The 17868-nt window shown below is 46.6% G+C and overlaps 1 protein-coding gene across 1 annotated transcript in view; it reads left to right on the top strand.

Moving 5' to 3' along the window:
* Positions 1–2918: 2918 nt before the first annotated feature.
* The window catches only part of LOC146210250 (uncharacterized), a 16646-nt gene continuing 1696 nt past the window's right edge, over positions 2919–17868 (top strand). Inside the window, exons 1-3 of the mRNA XM_084582095.1 lie at positions 2919–3084; positions 3202–3372; positions 3490–3660. Coding sequence (XP_084438221.1) covers positions 2960–3084; positions 3202–3372; positions 3490–3660 — 467 coding nt within the window. The 5' untranslated portion in view covers positions 2919–2959. The remainder of the gene's footprint in view (positions 3085–3201; positions 3373–3489; positions 3661–17868) is intronic.

Raw genomic sequence — 17868 nt, 5'->3', positions numbered from 1 at the left:
TTCTTGTTTGATAATCTGTTCAGATGTGTATTATACCAAGACGCTTTGCTGTTAGTGTAGGCGGTTCTAAGGGGGACGTATCGGATGGTTAATTCGGAAATTTTATTTTTGAACATGGACCGGTTAGTTTCTATGGACCGGTCGTGAAGTGATGGCAAAAACAGATCTAGAAATGAGCAGAGTTCGCTGTTGATGGCGGTGTAGTTAGCTTTGTTAAAATCACGAAATTTTCTTTTTTGTCTGCTTGTTTTTGTTTAAGTCACCGTTAGCGTAAAATGTAGGATATCATGATCGCTCAGCCCGGGCAGGTGCGAGACGATCGATAAGTTGTCTGCTGATGTTGAAAGAATAAGGTCGAGAACTGACGATGTACTATGTGTTACACGTGTAGAACGATTAACAATCTGGGATAAGTTGAAGTCTGAGCAAATGGAGAGAAACAGATTAGCTTCGGCGGACGGGGGATTTGAAAATGAGTTATCAAAGGACCAGACGATATTTGGAAAATTGAAATCGCCTAGAAGTAAAAGATCAGCACCAGGGAAACGAGTTACAATATGATTTAGAGAATCGTGTAGGTTATCGCAAAATGATGAGTCAGCCAAGGGTGGTCGATAACATACGCCTAATATTACTTTTTTAAAGTTCAGATTCAGGCAGCACCATATTAGCTCTAAATTAGTTATAATAGGTACAACAAAACAATCGATGCATTCACTGATAGCAATTAGGACCCCACCACCAACTCTGCCCGTTCGGTCACTCCGGAAGACAACATATTTCTTTTCACAATGAAACAGTTCACTATTTCTTATTTTGCTATTTAGCCACGTTTCTGTTAACACAATAATATCAGCATTACAGTCTTCTATTATCGCGCATAATTCATCTTTTTTTGGGTAAAGGCTACGGATGTTTGTGTATAACACTGAACATTCGAGACTATTCGAAGCGCCTCCCCTCATATGATCCTAGCTAGTAGACATCATGCGACCAGACCGGAGAGTTCTGCCATGAGTTTCACTCGCGATTTCTGCTGCATTTTCATAGGAATTGCTGATTTCATAAATGGCATCTTCACTTTCGTTGTAGCAGTAGCACTTTCGTCCTATAAAAATTTTCTTGTAACCAAGTTTGAAGGATACGCCACCTTTGGATTTGCCAAATTCGATTAATTTTTTTCTGACATTGCGCGTTACTGGGCAGAAGTCTCCAGTAACTCCTTTACCGCTATTTTTCAAACACTCCCGTTTTGAGAAGACCAGTTCCTTTGTTTTGTAGTTTTCGAATCTAGCTATTAGTGGTCTTGTTTTTCTACTGACAAAACGCCCAAGTCTGTGTGCACGGGAGATATCTGAACTACATATATCAATTTTCATAGTAGTCTTTATTATTTCGAGAATTGTTTGCTCCGATTCAGACGATGTCTCATCTGCATTGTCAGTTATGCCATAAAAAAACAAATTGTTCCGTCTAGACCGATCCTCCGCGTCATCAAGACGGGATCGAAGCGCAACATTGTCTTTTTCGAGGCGCTCTACTGTAGCATGCAGCTCTTTCATGTCCTGCTGCCAGTGCTCGAATACTGAAGTTTGGTTTTCTACTTTTTGCAATCTCTCATTTATTTCTATCATTGCCTGTGATACCGACTGTTGCTGTTGTTTCAGTTCTGACATGCTTTCCAGCATAGTGTTTTGCGCTAATTCCATTCTTTTGGAACGTTCGTTCATATCTTTCATGGTTTGCAGTATCTGTGCAAGATCTTCTGGGCCTGGATTGCTTTCGACGTCACCGCACGTGAGCAGCAACAATGAACAGAAAGGCGCAATCACTGCTTCTAGGCACGGAAGCACGATGATGAAGCGATCATCCGATTTCAAGCAGGTAAACGGTAATTTGGAGAAGTAACTAACCTGCAGAACGAAGAAACGGGTGCGTAAGTCTTTCATGCTTTCCTTCATCGTGCCTCCGTGCCCACTGACAAGTGAACACTCGATGCCTGGCTTTATCCATTCCGAGTGTGATGACGTTGATGTTGCGGCTGCGCAGAGGTGAATCTCCAGGGGGCGAATGGCCACGAAGCCAGTCGACAGGAATGGCGGTTCCGGGGCAGACGCAGCCTCGCAGAATTCGGCCGCAGCTGAAGCATCCCCCTGCCGGTGGCCATCTGCCGTCATCCCAGCCGCAAGAACAGAGACGAACTGCAGAACGAAGAAACGGGTGCGTAAGTCTTTCATGCTTTCCTTCATCGTGCCTCCGTGCCCACTGACAAGTGAACACTCGATGCCTGGCTTTATCCATTCCGAGTGTGATGACGTTGATGTTGCGGCTGCGCAGAGGTGAATCTCCAGGGGGCGTATGGCCACGAAGCCAGTCGACAGGAATGGCGGTTCCGGGGCAGACGCAGCCTCGCAGAATTCGGCCGCAGCTGAAGCATCCCCCTGCCGGTGGCCATCTGTCGTCATCCCAGCCGCAAGAACAGAGACGAACTGCAGAACGAAGTAACGGGTGCGTAAGTCTTTCATGCTTTCCTTCATCGTGCCTCCGTGCCCACTGACAAGTGAACACTCGGTGCCTGGCTTTATCCATTCCGAGTGTGATGACGTTCATGTTGCGGCTGCGCAGAGGTGAATCTCCAGGGGGCGTATGGCCACGAAGCCAGTCGACAGGAATGGCGGTTCCGGGGCAGACGCAGCCTCGCAGAATTCGGCCGCAGCTGAAGCATCCCCCTGCCGGTGGCCATCTGTCGTCATCCCAGCCGCAAGAACAGAGACGAACTGCAGAACGAAGAAACGGGTGCGTAAGTCTTTCATGTTTTCCTTCATCGTGCCTCCGTGCCCACTGACAAGTGAACACTCGATGCCTGGCTTTATCCATTCCGAGTGTGATGACGTTGATGTTGCGGCTGCGCAGAGGTGAATTTCCAGGGGGCGTATGGCCACGAAGCCAGTCGACAGGAATGGCGGTTCCGGGGCAGACGCAGCCTCGCAGAATTCGGCCGCAGCTGAAGCATCCCCCTGCCGGTGGCCATCTGTCGTCATCCCAGCCGCAAGAACAGAGACGAACTGCAGAACGAAGAAACGGGTGCGTAAGTCTTTCATGCTTTCCTTCATCGTGCCTCCGTGCCCACTGACAAGTGAACACTCGATGCCTGGCTTTATCCATTCCGAGTGTGATGACGTTGATGTTGCGGCTGCGCAGAGGTGAATCTCCAGGGGGCGTATGGCCACGAAGCCAGTCGACAGGAATGGCGGTTCCGGGGCAGACGCAGCCTCGCAGAATTCGGCCGCAGCTGAAGCATCCCCCTGCCGGTGGCCATCTGTCGTCATCCCAGCCGCAAGAACAGAGACGAACTGCAGAACGAAGAAACGGGTGCGTAAGTCTTTCATGCTTTCCTTCATCGTGCCTCCGTGCCCACTGACAAGTGAACACTCGATGCCTGGCTTTATCCATTCCGAGTGTGATGACGTTGATGTTGCGGCTGCGCAGAGGTGAATCTCCAGGGGGCGTATGGCCACGAAGCCAGTCGACAGGAATGGCGGTTCCGGGGCAGACGCAGCCTCGCAGAATTCGGCCGCAGCTGAAGCATCCCCCTGCCGGGGGCCATCTGTCGTCATCCCAGCCGCAAGAACAGCGACGAACTGCAGAACGAAGAAACGGGTGCGTAAGTCTTTCATGCTTTCCTTCATCGTGCCTCCGTGCCCACTCAATTTAACACAATGTAGACCGCCACTGGTGCAGGAGCCGATCGATCCTCGTCATGTTGCGCGGAATTCTCAAAACGCAATCCCTTTGAATTTTCTCAAAAGAGCCAAAGGTTACTTCTTGCACAATGCTTGTGTTCGCAGGAAGTTACGTTCGACAGGCGAATCGTCCGGGCGATCGGCTCTTTGCGTGCCTTTCATTTTTATTTGAAAACTATCAGGACCACATTTGTGTTCTGGATAAAGACAGTCGGCCTCGGCATATTGATATATCAGGAATATAGCATTCCTAATCCCCGTGTTTCAACTGAGGCGGGCAAATATTTGTCTCAAGCTGTTCCATTTATCCTCATGTCGGCAATATACTCGAGTTTCGTCTATCGAGAGTGCAGCATATATGTATATATGCGAAGCGTTACAGCTCATTTGGTCCAAAAGCCACCTCGCTAACCCGGTTTTCGCTTGAGTATTGTCGAGTTTTGTCTGAAATATTCGGAATGTGGTAGTAAATATGGAGATGCGGTCCAGGTTCCCACCGGGATCTGTGACAGCCTTTACCTTCCTATAACCAATTTACAATTAACTGCGGTTGTCCACCGAAATAGAGAGATAGAAGAATGAGAAGGCGTTGTATCCCGTCGAATGTTAAGGGGAAGCTTGAGCGTCCCCCTAATTTTTATTTCCTTCTTTCAATTATTAACTATTCCATCGTACCACTGTGTAAGGTCGTGGAACAATTTACTCTGTGCGACTGCAGACGTGCGTAAGTGCGTGCGTGCGTACGTGCATGCGTCACACACGGCTTCGTGCCGATGTCGGGATAGACTATTAACTCAATAATCTCGGACATCTTGTTCATCCTAAAGTTATAGCTAATTAACGTATGCGCGAAACTTCTGATAAAGCCTAGTGCACACAGGTGCCAACTTTCCCACATCTGTGTTCCTTGATTGTTTATTGATCCAGCCTCCCAATGATACGACCCTGCATGGCTTAGCACGTGTTTTCTTGCGTTGAGAAGCTTTGAGGTGCCGGCTAGTTGGTAATACATTTTGGAATAACAGCGCGAAGGACGAGGACGAAGATAGAAGGACACAAACACTCTCTTGTGTATTCTTGTGTATTCCTCTTGCAAAGTCAATCTACTTTGATTATATTTTCACTATAGCTAGGTGGTGGCGCCTATTTGGGTTCCGCCTTGCCTTCATTCTGCCCTTTGTTGTGCGCTATTGGGTATCCGAGTTAGTGGATCACATAGGTTACGTTGGGCGGCCTTAACTTTTATACTGGCTTGGAAGTAGAAGGCAGATGTTTGTAGTGCATGATCAGGGGAAAGACAGGCGCACGTGCTCGCATAGTTAGAGGAAATGTTTGTAGACGGAGCATGGGATAGCCATAGCAGTATCTAATCTCTGCGAAGCGCTCTGCTATTCTGCGCCCCTAGACATATGTGCCAAAGGTATGCGAAGTGGGAGACGCTTGTTGCACCGAATCTCCCGCATGCTGTAAGAGACTTTCGGTGGCGCACTGAGTGTGGCGTATTCGATCCCCACCAAATTAAGACAGGCTTTACAGCCGGCATATTGATCCGCACTGTATCAACTTTGGTCAGGTCGAGTCTCGCACACGTGTCCTTAAGGACTGCGTCGCAGCTTGGACATTCCGCTGCCTAGCGCCGTGAGCTTTTTCGTCGCACAGTTTAAGGCCGCGTGAAGCGTTCGAACAACGTGTAGTGAAGTCCGTGTAATTGATCATTTGGCAGAATAGGAACGCGGTCGATCGTATTCTTTCGGTGACCCCGTTGTTTACTGTTCCCCATGCTAGTGCGTCTCACCTAGATATAGCCATCTGTTAGCTCTTGGAGAGCAAAGCTTTATCCGGCGGTTGTTGACGCGGCACATCCACCTCAGGAAGGTCACTTGTACATCGCAGTGATTTGAACTCGGTTCTTGTCTTGAAAGACGCAAGCCTGCGGCTCACGCGTATATGTGTGAGCACAAAGGATCGAGCAATCGACTGTCTGGAAATTTGTTAGGTGGTCAGAGCTCCCGAGGGATTCCTGTTGCAGCTGCGCGTTATTGATATACAACGTGTGACCAGAAACCCACTGCATTATATATTTCTTGCCGCTACCTTATATGTTCGGTACTGTTTGCAGTTTTACTGAAACATTATTTATTGTCCCAGTGTGCTTTGCTATTTCCATGTTCATCAATAAGATTTATTTGGTTCCCTGCTATGCAAATGGTTGAAGTTCACGCCTATGACGTCATGATCGCTTCTACTTTCTTATCCCGGTACTTTTCAAGCAGAAGTCTTAAGTTTCTGGACCTATGCAGCATTCCTTCCATATGCAGGGCTATTCTACAAGCGATCTCTCGGCTTAGTACGTACGACAGATAATTTGCTTTAATCACTTCCGATACATGTTCACGCCTTAAAACTAAAAGTTCTCCATATTACTAGTCTGCAAGCCACAACAAAAACCCGAAATTGCAGCAGTTGCTTCAGGAAAGAATTCTTTTCAATTAGCTTCTTTCATTGCGCGTATCTTGTGTAGCTCTCAATGAATATTCTTAATTTTCAATCACTGTATAACATAGGGATCTCAAACTCATATTGATATGCAGGATGCGTTGAGAAAATATGTCTCTCGCGGACCAGGAGTGGACAGTAACAAGCAAGAAAATATAGAAGCCATAATCCAAGACAATCTGTAAAACAAAAACGAAATACTAATAAAACAAATAAAAATCAACTGTTTAGTTCCTATGAAACCATACTCCCATTATTTGAGCAAAAAGAAAAAAGAAAAAAAAAAACTGGAAAAGCGGAGCATCTTCGATTTTTCGTGTCCAAACGCGCCGGAGGAACGCGTTATTTCAGGATGGCTTGGCGGAGTGGGTGTAGCTCGCTTCCCCGTGTGGCGGTTTCCACGTGTCGGAGGCAATGGGCCATCTCCCCGCAGTGCCGAAATCCCGTGAAGTAAATGCCACGCGTGTGTTTCCCCGTGTGTCGGCTCCCCCTGCTCACAATACCCTCTCACCCCACCTTCTTGTCAGCAGTTGAAAAAGCCGGAAAGCAGGGGTCAGCGCCCTACCGCCCCCCACAGAAGTTAATGGTCTTTAGCGAGCGTCTTCGCGACAAGCTTGTGCGCGTTTTTTTCTTCTTTCTTTTTGTGAAGGGCGCTTGAGGGCGACTGGGCTCTGCGAAAAGGGGAAAAATGGCGTTTTCTTCCCCATTCTTTCTCAAGTGTTGTACAAATAATTTCTATGCTTAAAAAACAGCAAAGCCTTTGATTTTGACATTTTTGCTATGTCGAAAACAGCAGCTGGTGGCTGTTAACCGACTAAGTGCATATAAGTAGTGGCGGTCCATGACGTGTGAACACTGTAACAGAAGATACGTGAACATGTCAGGTGTCTAATAAGCCACCCGGCGTGTCAAAGTTCAACACGTGTTTTTTTTTTCTTTTTAGAGAGTGCAACTGGGGATAAAAACAAAATAGCAAAGGCCAAGGTTTTTGTCTAATCTTTGCTGCACTGTCCGCTGCAGTGAAAAGAAGCTATATTGAGGCCAGCTTAAGAGGTTTCTTTTTTGTTTCGAAAAGAGCCACATGCACCTTGTCGGAAAGAAAGCAAAATGCAGTTTTAGTTTTTTTATCCGCAGCAACACATGGGAAGGCTATAAGTGACAGCTTTAAAGATCTTTGTGCAAACTAAACATTGCAGCTGAACTTCACCTAATTCGGTGCCCAGATTTGGCTCTTTTCGGGAAAAACTAAAGCCGCGTTCAGACTACGTGCGCATCCGTCGTAACTATCGTATTTATCGCAGTGCGCATAGCGGCTGGAACTCCCGTTTACGTAGCTTGCGACCGCGCATGTTCACACTGGGGCTTTCGGTAAGATGCGTTCTTTACGACCGGCCAATCAACATGGCGCCGGTTAGCGAGCGGCTGATAGCGGAGGTCTGGGCTCTTCAAACTCAAAATGAGATGTGAAAGAAAAGACTGGACACACAAATAAAATACGAAAAAGAACAATGGGTATATTAACAATTAACCACTCGATTACAAATACACTTCGTTTCGCACACGCACGTTCGCACACAGTTTTCAAACGTCCGCTCAGCGTGCTGACGCACCACTCACTCCGCACATTTCTTCACGCGCCACGCTCGACCACGGCCGGTCTCGGGGAAGAGCGCGCGCTCTTTCTTACGGCCTTCTCAATCGCCGCGGGAACAATGGGAATGTTTCTCCTTGAGTTGCGCTCTCCGCCACCGCAAGGGGCGCGACCAGCTCACTGTTCGCTCCGCGTCTGCTTCAGCGGCGGCGGGTGTCTTTTGCCTGGTTTCGCGCTGTCGCTCGCGAGTTTCGTGGTTAGTGCAGCCCCGAAATTAAAGAACACAGAACGTAGATGATGCAGCGGCATGTCGTCAACGTACTACACACGTGAACGGATATAAAAAAACACTGTCGTTCAGCAAACGCTCGACAAGCATGGCATACATTGTGGCATGGTAGCTACTTTTGTCCATTTTAGTCCGAATTTTTCCCAAGCCTGTACAAGAATAGGAACAAAAAAAAAACTGAATGAGAAGTGATCACATCGAAGCTTCTTCAAGGCTAACATGACAGCAACTCGTCTGCTACAGCAAAACCGTCTTTAGCGCTAGATGCGCAACCATTCATGTAACACCGAAGATGAAAATAATTTCATAAAAATGTAATGTAAATTGCAAAATGCTTGCATGATATAAAAGATTAGTATAACAGTCAAAGTAAACGTTGTAGGGTTGAGTTTTAAATGTTATTACAATTCATATATTGCCAATGTGTGGTATTATACACATTATTTTAATTTTGCAAATAAACATATTGTTTTAATGAAATTTTTACATGATATTAAGCTTGTTAGAAAGCACTAAAAAGTGGTTTGATATTCATGACACCACTTAATTGTGCTCGAAGTGGTAAAAAGAGGCCAATAAATGATGAAGGTAATACTCGATGTAATGACTTACAAATGAGTTCACACCTGCTATATCGAAAGTATATGCAAGAAACTTTAAAGCGTTAAAGAAGGACACTCTCACTGAAGACTCATTTCAAACCCTATATAGCGACCCATTGAGGCTCTCTCCGGGAAAGTAAGGTACGTTAATGTGCGAAAGGGAATGACATGCTAAATGCGAGGGCCGTAACAGCCAGCGGCACATGACTACATTGTCAAGACAGAAGTTTCATCTGAGAGCAAAATCAAAGCGCTGAAGGAAGTGATGGCATCTCCTACTATCCCATTTCCCACTGTCACATATTCTGGTTTACCTTACGCCGCTGAATATATCGTTTAGTTAATCAACTTCGGGTGTGACGCTTGCTCTATTCTTCTTGAAACTAGCGAAAGAAGCAGCCCCATGTAGTATGCTCTTCTATGAGGACAATATTCTAGTGGACTGCATTATCCGAAACCAGAGCTTGTTGCCCTATTGGACAAGCTTTTTTTTTAAGAAAAAGCTGCCGTGCACCTACCATACACACAGATGTTCTCCAAGTACTTAAGATCCTGATTCAGTCAGCATTTCAGAATCCAACACTGAGTTGCCTGAAAGGAATTGGCAACAGCTATGTTATTAGGTCCGCTTTTTTGATATTTGAAACATTTCTCAGAATTCTTCTTCTCAATTAATTATACCAGGAAAGTGACACAGAAGACCGAGAGGCCAACCCTTTATGTGCGCAAGCCGTGCAGGAAGATTTTGAGACTGAATTTTCTAGACGCAGGTCGCGTTTTGATGAATTGATGAACATATAGTGCAATGTGTAACTTTGAAGGACAATTTTTTTATTGTTTGCCGCTCTTTTCGATTCTGCTTAACTGTTTATGCCGATTTCCTTGATTAAAAGTAGTCGCGAGACTACATATACATATTCGGTCTTTCAACTGACTGATATGTTTTGAACGAAGCTAGAACAGCACACTCCACTCGACAAGTGAAATTTTTACTATATGAGTAAATTTTTGTTCTTTGCTCTGAATCTGAGACGCGCCATGAATTTTTGTCCGTGCCTCTTCTGATCTAAACGAAAACGGTAGCGGTTGACAGAATCTCCACCCAACAGTTCACCATGCACTCACGTCAGGTCGCGCTACACCTGCTTAAAACATTCAAAGGCACATTGCATAGCCTGGTAAATTTAGTTTTGTACAAAACTTAGGGGTAAAAAATGTTGAAGTGTACCCGAAGCTTCATTCGACCATGCACGGCCGCACTGACGAAGGAGCGCGCGCGTGAGCGGATTGTTGACTGTATTTTATTCCTCGTACACGATAAATATTCGATGTTGATTACGGATTTTTTATAAACCATAAGGGGCGAAATTTCAGGACCTGCCAATTGCAACTGACGCGGGCGAAGCTAAAAGCGAGCGCGCGTTTCCTTTCCGAGTGAACGGCTGTAGCGGAGGAGCAGCAGTGGGGCGGTAGCGACCCCACCGAGGCGCGGCGGGCGGTAGAAACAGACCCCATTGGAGAGGCCGTAAGAGAAGAGAAGCGCTCTCTCCCTCGAGACCGGCCGTGGCTCGACGTACCGCGCACTCCTGCTCGGTGTCCCGTGATCGCACTCTCTCGCACCAAAACAGGCGTACGGTCCGCCTGCATCCAGCTGCTTGCAATTTTACCAGTGCCCCGGAGCGATCTTGAGACGGGCCGGGGCGGTGACTCAAAGGCCGTACTACTGACACCAAACAATGAGCCGGGGCGCGCGGCAGACACGGAAACGTCCGCAGAACCTCGTCCTGCCTCAGAAAATGCTGTTTTCTTTTTCTCTTTTACGGTGAGCTTCTTTCAAACTTCGACGAGTCCGCACCAGCTCCGTTCTGCGGCCTGACCGCAACGTCGCCCCGCATCGGCCTTTCGCTGCCGGCCAACTGTTTCCTCACTTGTCAACGGAGTCGATGGGCTGCGAGAATGCACGGGGATGAAGCGGGCATCCCCCGCCTCCATAACCTCACTTTTCTAAACTAGAGAAAACATTTGCTTGTTGAGAGCTTGTTCGCACATGAAAAAACGGATTGATAAACCACTTACTACTTTGACTCAGCGCACTGGCAATTTGCAGCCAGGCATCGTGTTGCACTTCTCTCTGTGCGATTTCAGCTACTCGTAGTAGAGAGCCGGCCTCTGCCGAACTTTTTTTATGAGGGGCTGATAATTCCACAGCGAAGATTCCGCACTGCACATGATCAAGCTGCGGACAGACACAATCGCCGACACAGACACAAACACCGACACAACACATCACTGGAGAGTCGAGGCACTGTAGCAAAGTAGGAGCGTTGGATGATGTCGCCTACAAGGCTTTGCGCGCGAAATCTGGGAGGACCGGAAGCCCCGTGGCCGGAAAAGGAAAACCGAAACGGCTGTGCGCATTGGTCGCGCGTAACAGACGTATCTGTGCTAGTCGTAAAAGTCGCGGGTCCTCCGACATTTACGCCCACGCTGGCTGCGTACGTTGCGCATTTTACGCTCAATACGACAGCAGTCTGAACAGACAAGTTACGTTTTTTGCGCTTACGCTTACGATCCTTACGAACGATACGTGCGTTGCGCACGTAGTCTGAACGCGGCTTAATGCGTTCTTAGTAGGGTCTTTCTATTTTTGTTTTCCTTGCTTTTCTTCGCGCTTTAAAATTACAGACAACTCGCTTTGCGAACACTTTTGCTTGGGAACAGAACTGTGTATGTTAGGAAATGGCAATTATATACGAATCGCATATTTGACGATTCACATTCCTTGAACATTGGGTTAAAGCTCTTTTTGAAAAGTAGCTGCCGATTTCTTGAATGTGACATGGACACCAGGCCATCATGCAGCCCCACGAACGGGCGCTCCCGGCTCTCTTCCGCGAGCGCTCTAAGGCCGCACGGTCGAAAACAAACCAACCAACACTAACAAAAGGCAAAAAAGAGTAGCACCCCATCCTTACTCTCCCCCTCCTTGCCACCCCCCCTTCTCCCCAACCCATCCTCTCCCAGCCCTTTCCAATGTTTCAAGGGGTGAGGAGGGGTGCGTTGTCAAGAGGGGTTGTCCGCAGTGGGAGAAGGACAAAGGGATTCTGAAAGAGTGGAAGCGTGGGCGAGTTGGTGATGGTTCGATTGGTGCATAGCGCTAAACAGACAAGGACACAGCGAGACACACAGGACGGGCGCTAACTTACAACTGAATTTTTAATGCAAGACCAGGCAATGTAAGCACTTTCTTGACAAAGAAGAGGGGTAGACATAAAAGCGTTAATTGCTTCCTATATTTTAACGCTTTTATGTCTCCCCCTCTTCTTTGTCAAGAAAGTGCTTATATTGCCTGGTCTTGCATTAAAAATTCAGTTGTAAGTTAGCGCCCGTCCTGTGTGTCTCGCTGTGTCCTTGTCTTTTTAGCGCTATGCACCAATCGGATTCTGAAAGCGCGGGGATTCGAAGGTGGGGGAGATAACGCATTTGCAATACTGCATGAGAATAGCGACCTGGGTTTCGACACTTTCTTGCGTCGTGCATACCCCGGCGGAGTTACTGAAAGGATACAGCGGTTGAAAACTACTACAATCACTTGTCCTGACAATATATAAATGTGAATGAAAAAGAGGTCTGGCTGTCCAACCACTAGTTATTGAAGGTAACAAAGTTGACTGTCTTGTAATTTTAACTAATAAAGCGCAACTTTGGAAAACGCGCTTACATTTCCAACATTTAGTTCGCACGTACAGCGTCCTCGCGCGCTTCTGCAACGAACTTGAAAGCACGCACCCACGAGCACAAGCTGCCGAGTCTTCCAAGAACTGTTGACAAGAAGCGGGGGAGGAGAGTGGGGTAGTTTCCGGTCCATTGTAGAATCGGACCGCTCGCTGCGAAAATGCGCCCCTCCGACTTCCGAAAAAAAAATGAAAAGAGCAGCCCGTCCCACCCCGGCAGGTCGTAAAAGAGGATGAATCGGCCACACGCAAAGAAACAAAACCAAATGACAAGGACTCTGGCCCGTTTTCTCGCGGCTCTTAGCTTTACCAGACTGTTTTGAGAAAAAAAGTATGCGATTAATAACCTGGACAATAATCATTTTCCTTCGTTTTTTTTTCTTCATGTATTTGATCGTAAGACAACTTTGTTCGAAAAGAGCTCCTTCAAAAATAGTATACAAATACAACAAAACTGCATGCCCTCTTCAAAGTCGGCGTGTACACATCTCTTCTCTCGTCCAGTCAGGAACGCTCGCCACCAACTTTCGAGCTGCGGGGGTGACACAGTTGCCCGCCCTTCCCACCATTTACCCCCTCTTTTCCGCCCTTCCTTCGAAACGTCCGAGCGCGTGGTCGGTTTGTTTCGTCCGGGCCTCCCTCCGTGTACGCATTTCTTCTCCAGCTGCGAAGTCGTGTTTTTCGAATTTGTCTCTTTGCTTGCCTGCCGGAGCGTTCGCCGCGGCCAAGGCTTGCCAGTGCCCTACGCATAATGTCTGCCCCCGTGTGCTTTTTCTTTTCTGTCCGCTTCTTTTATTTTACACAATAGACTTTTCCTCCCTTACAATGCGAAGTTGCGTCTACCCAAGTGCCCTGCCTTATAGCGGACGAATTTCAGTGAGTGATACGGGCTAAATGGGGTGTACGGGAGCTTGTGCGCCAAAATATAACTGATGTTACATCACTTACTGCTGCGCTTCGTAACAAGCAAACAGTATAACGACATGATCTACACATGAAATCGCGGTCACCTTGTGGCTTGCTGTTTATCCGAACTCGGTAAATAATTTTACCAACAGCTATAGGGTTCACTAAAATTGTGAGCGACAAGTTAAACAAACAATAGCATTAATTAATTTAACAAAACATTTACACTAAATAGCATGTATCATTGTGCTCCATACTAAGCGCAAATTACATAACATCGCGAAAAACCAAAGCCAAGTAACAGGCAAATTTAAAAAAAAAAAGTAGCAGTCGTGCTCTTCATAACTTTTTTTTTTCAATGTACCGCCTCAACACTCGGGCCGACGCATTGCCGCACTCTTGCCATTAATCTGGCGCCGTGCGCGGCATTTAGTCTATCCGGAAAGTCGGGCCAAAGCCCGCTGCGAACTACTTGCCGAAATGGCTGGCGGCTACCTCCGGGCCGACCGCTTGTCGTGGTTTACTAGCCGACTAAGGCTGCCGACCATTTTCCGAACGTCGGCCACAGGTAAATGGTCGGCCAAGGATCCTTGGGTTCCCCTTTCAAAGAGAAGAGAAGAAGGGGATATATATATATTTTTTTTCATATTTATATGCACAGTTTTATTATTATTAGTTTACAGTTTTTTTTCTCTCTCTCTTTCTCTCCTTCCGCGTTCCCTCCTTCCGTCCTATTGCCCTCCAACTCCCTCTTTCCCACCTTCGTACATCTCCATCATACTCAACAGGAAGCCTAAGCAACGGGCCTTCCCTCATCTCGCCTCGCCCTAATTCCTCCAACAGAAGTCTTCTGCGATACCCCGAGACTCAGAAAAACCAACAAATCAGGAAGGAAGGGGAGGGTTGGGAACTGGGGCGGGGGTGCGTGACGAGGGTGGCGGAGGGGAAAAACACCTGGGAACAAAATTAAGGGGTGGGGGGCCTCTAATCTAATTTGTATCAAGATCTCACAGGTACCCAAGCCGTCCACCAACCATCTCCGCAAGAAACAACATCCAGGCAATACAAGCCTGGCATCACCTGCCCCCTCCACACACCAAAAGCTTTGCCTCCTCGACGACCCTGCTCCGACCCGGAAAACTACATCAACGAACAAATGTTATCAGCAAGAAACATGTATAACGCGACACAACTTCAGTGAAAACATCTAATGAAATAAATCCGCTATGACTTGCCCGTTCCCGTGGCTACGGCTGGGCAGGATTGTAGATTATTTTTTTTATATATACATTTTCCTTTTTCTTTTAAATTTGTTATTGGTATAGTGCCTAGAATATACTTGCTAGTGTGCCGTGCGGAGGGGTCTCCCAATGGGAGGAGGTGGCCGCGCCGGCGATGCCTTCCAACTTTGGCCGCCAGGGGCGCTGCTCATCGTAAAGGTGCCAACATTAGAAACAAATCAGAGATGCGTTGGACGATTAGCACTAGGTGCCCACGGCAAAACTACAAATGAGGCGGTGCAAGGAGATACGGGCTGAGCATCTTTCGAAGTGCGGGAAGCTCAGAGAATATGAGGAACGCCTGAGGAAATTGGACAGTAACAGATGGGCAGCTAAAGTTTTTAAATACCTGTACCTAAAAAAGCGTTGACTCACAATGGAGGAAAAGAACTAGGAAACTAACCAATAAGTATGCTAGTCACAAGGACGGAGAAATAAAGAGCATTAAGCAACAGGTGAAAAACACAGAAGGTAAAAATTCGATAAATTCGATGGAAAAGAAACGGAGTGTGGAATTATACCGTAAGTGGAAAATGCAGATCAGGAAGGAAGATTTCTTTGATAACTCAAGAGGCAGTGCCCTACTTTTTGAAGCTAGATCAGGGTGCCTTAGAACACGCAGCTACAAAAATAAATTTAACAATGGAGATGACGCATGTGCTGTATGTGAAAACTCCAGTGAAACAATTGACCATATTATACTCGAATGTAATGGTATCCATCCGGAAGTTGATGCAGGCGCAATCACTGTTCCTGAAGCTCTGGGGTTTAGAGATACCAGCGGCCGGGTGAATAAACCGGCGGTGGAAACTAGCAAAAAACGACTGGAAGATTGGTGGCTTAAAAGCAGAGAAGTGACATAATGTTAGTATTGTAGGAACAAAAATTTAATAAATATAATGGTGGTTTAGTTAACCATTCTAAATCAATAATTAAGATATAGAGAGAAAAATGAGCATGATAGCTGCTGCTACCACCCCGTTTCAAAGGGGACGCTCCTATATTCCATCCATTCATCCATCGTGCCGTCGACGCCGTCGGCCGCCGGCGCGCCCTTGATTTGCCGCAGTTGCGCTGGCCGTGCCTTAAAAGCGCTTTTGACGCGTCTACTCTTTTCTTTTCTTTTATTCGTTCGGTTCCTTGCATTCATCAGTGGGAAATAAATTTGCAACGACTAATGATGCTAAAAATAAAGCTCCAGGGCAAGGAAAAGACATGTTTCGTGCCGCTAATCAGGACTAGGTTTCTATGTTCGGTGTGCCATCGGACCCTGCGCAGCTTGCGGAGGGGAAGCGGCTGATTAAAAGAAAGGACGGCAAGTTGACTCCAACGTGTGTTGCCTGCGAAAAACCTTCTGAGGAGAGCTACATCGAGATAACGTTCAAAGTGACGTCAACGAGCTCGCTAGAGATAGACCACACCTTAAGCCCGAAGCCGTGCCAACGGTATTCGACCATTATCCGAACTATCTTCTGCCTAAGAAGACATCGAAAAGGAAGGTGAGGAACCTCTGTGACCAAACGGCCGCTAAACGACAAAAGCGCAGTGCCGGTAATCCCGGCTGGTGCAGACGACAGCCATGGGCCGTCAAGGATGTTTGACAATGCTTCCGAGGAGCCGGCAGCAGTTGAAGAGCCGAACGAGAACTCATGCCCGCCGCTGTAGACGTGCAGAGCATCAGTTTGACTCAATTTCCATACCAAATTAACTAAATTCGCACCCGCTGGCTCTGTATCATACGCGCGTTATCGAGCCGAAAAAAAAAATACTTTGCCTCTATTTGCACGTGGAAAAAAATGGTAACTTTGGAAGCTTGATTCCTGAATGCAGTTCTGCGGACGCTACCAGTGTCTATTCTCGGAAAAAAAAAGAAAAAGACCGCGTAGATTACAACAACAGCTAAAGCTTATAGAGCTAATAGGCAGAGTACATGGGGGGTCTTTCTTCCAGATGTGGCCTGAAACCTGATTCAGGAAAACACACATCATTCGTGGGAATATCTTTTGCAGAAAAGTGTCGATTGACCGTCGATTCTGAAGGGGATAGCTTCATGCAAATACCAGCGGAGGCTTACACAGAACAAGATGCGCAGGAAAAGGAAGCAATCATGCAACCAGAATGCAGCAACATTTCTCGCGCTCTAAGAAGAACAAAGAGAAAACTGGCTGGAGCGCAGAAGCAAGTGGCTCAAATGAAGGCGCAAAATGAGTCTGCGGTTGAAGCTTTTTTTTTCTTTGTTTTTTAATCCCGCGCGTGACCTAGACTTGATTGTGACCGTACAATAACCGCTCGGCTGCTGAAACCGAAGCTGAAACTGATGAAGAAAGTAAAATCAATTATAAATTACTTAGCGGTGCTAGGCGAAAAACCACATGGAGATAGGAATATCTTGCGCATGATTAGCAAGAATAAAATACCTCCAAAAATTGGTCTGTATGCTATTTTAAAATTGCGGGGTCATGTGTGGCCTTTGTTAAGAACCTTTACGGTGCATTTCTACATTTTTACTTGTTTATTGTTGCTGCGCCTTTTTGCTGAAATTTTACTGTATTGTAGACTTTGTAAAAAAAAAAGAATCAATGGTGCAATCACCACTTTTGTTTCTTGGCTTTCTTTCTCTTACAAGAGGAAGCACGCCGCATAATAATCATTTATGTATGAGGCAACAAGTGATTTCCTAATAAAACACATGAATAAAGAGAACGAACAAAAACTGAAGAGTCCGATTCAGACTGCTTGTGTTTATTTTCGCATGCGATCTTTGAAAACATGCGCGTGCCATGTTACGAAAAAGCAATATTGCCCTGCTTTTCTGTAGCATATATGTGAAGCTATGAAACGTCAGCACCCTGATATATATCACCTTAGCAATAAGCATGACTGAATTGCAGAAACGCGATGTAACATACCCGAAAGTATAGTGAACTAGAATACTTTCTAGTGGCGCGAACGGAAGCAAAATGGGCGCATCTTGCACGCCGGACGCCACTGACCGCCGCTGGTGGCGCTGCAGTTGCGTTTACTGCAGTTACGTTTACTGATTTGATTTGATCAAGAAAGGGGCAGTTTAGTGTCTCGTGTGGATGATTTAGAAAATGAAGTAAGTTTGTTACGAGCGGAAAATCAGAAACTGCTTGGACAGCTTACTCAAATTGAAAAAAAAAAGGGGGCCGGCTTTATCCTTGGAACCAACGAGGATGAATCACGGCCGCTCAATGGAGGCGCAC

Source organism: Amblyomma maculatum, chromosome 1, assembly GCF_055883805.1.
Source record: "Amblyomma maculatum isolate TAMU_Amacu chromosome 1, ASM5588380v1, whole genome shotgun sequence".
Classification (NCBI taxonomy): domain Eukaryota; kingdom Metazoa; phylum Arthropoda; class Arachnida; order Ixodida; family Ixodidae; genus Amblyomma; species Amblyomma maculatum.
This window is presented reverse-complemented; position numbering and strand designations above follow the sequence as displayed.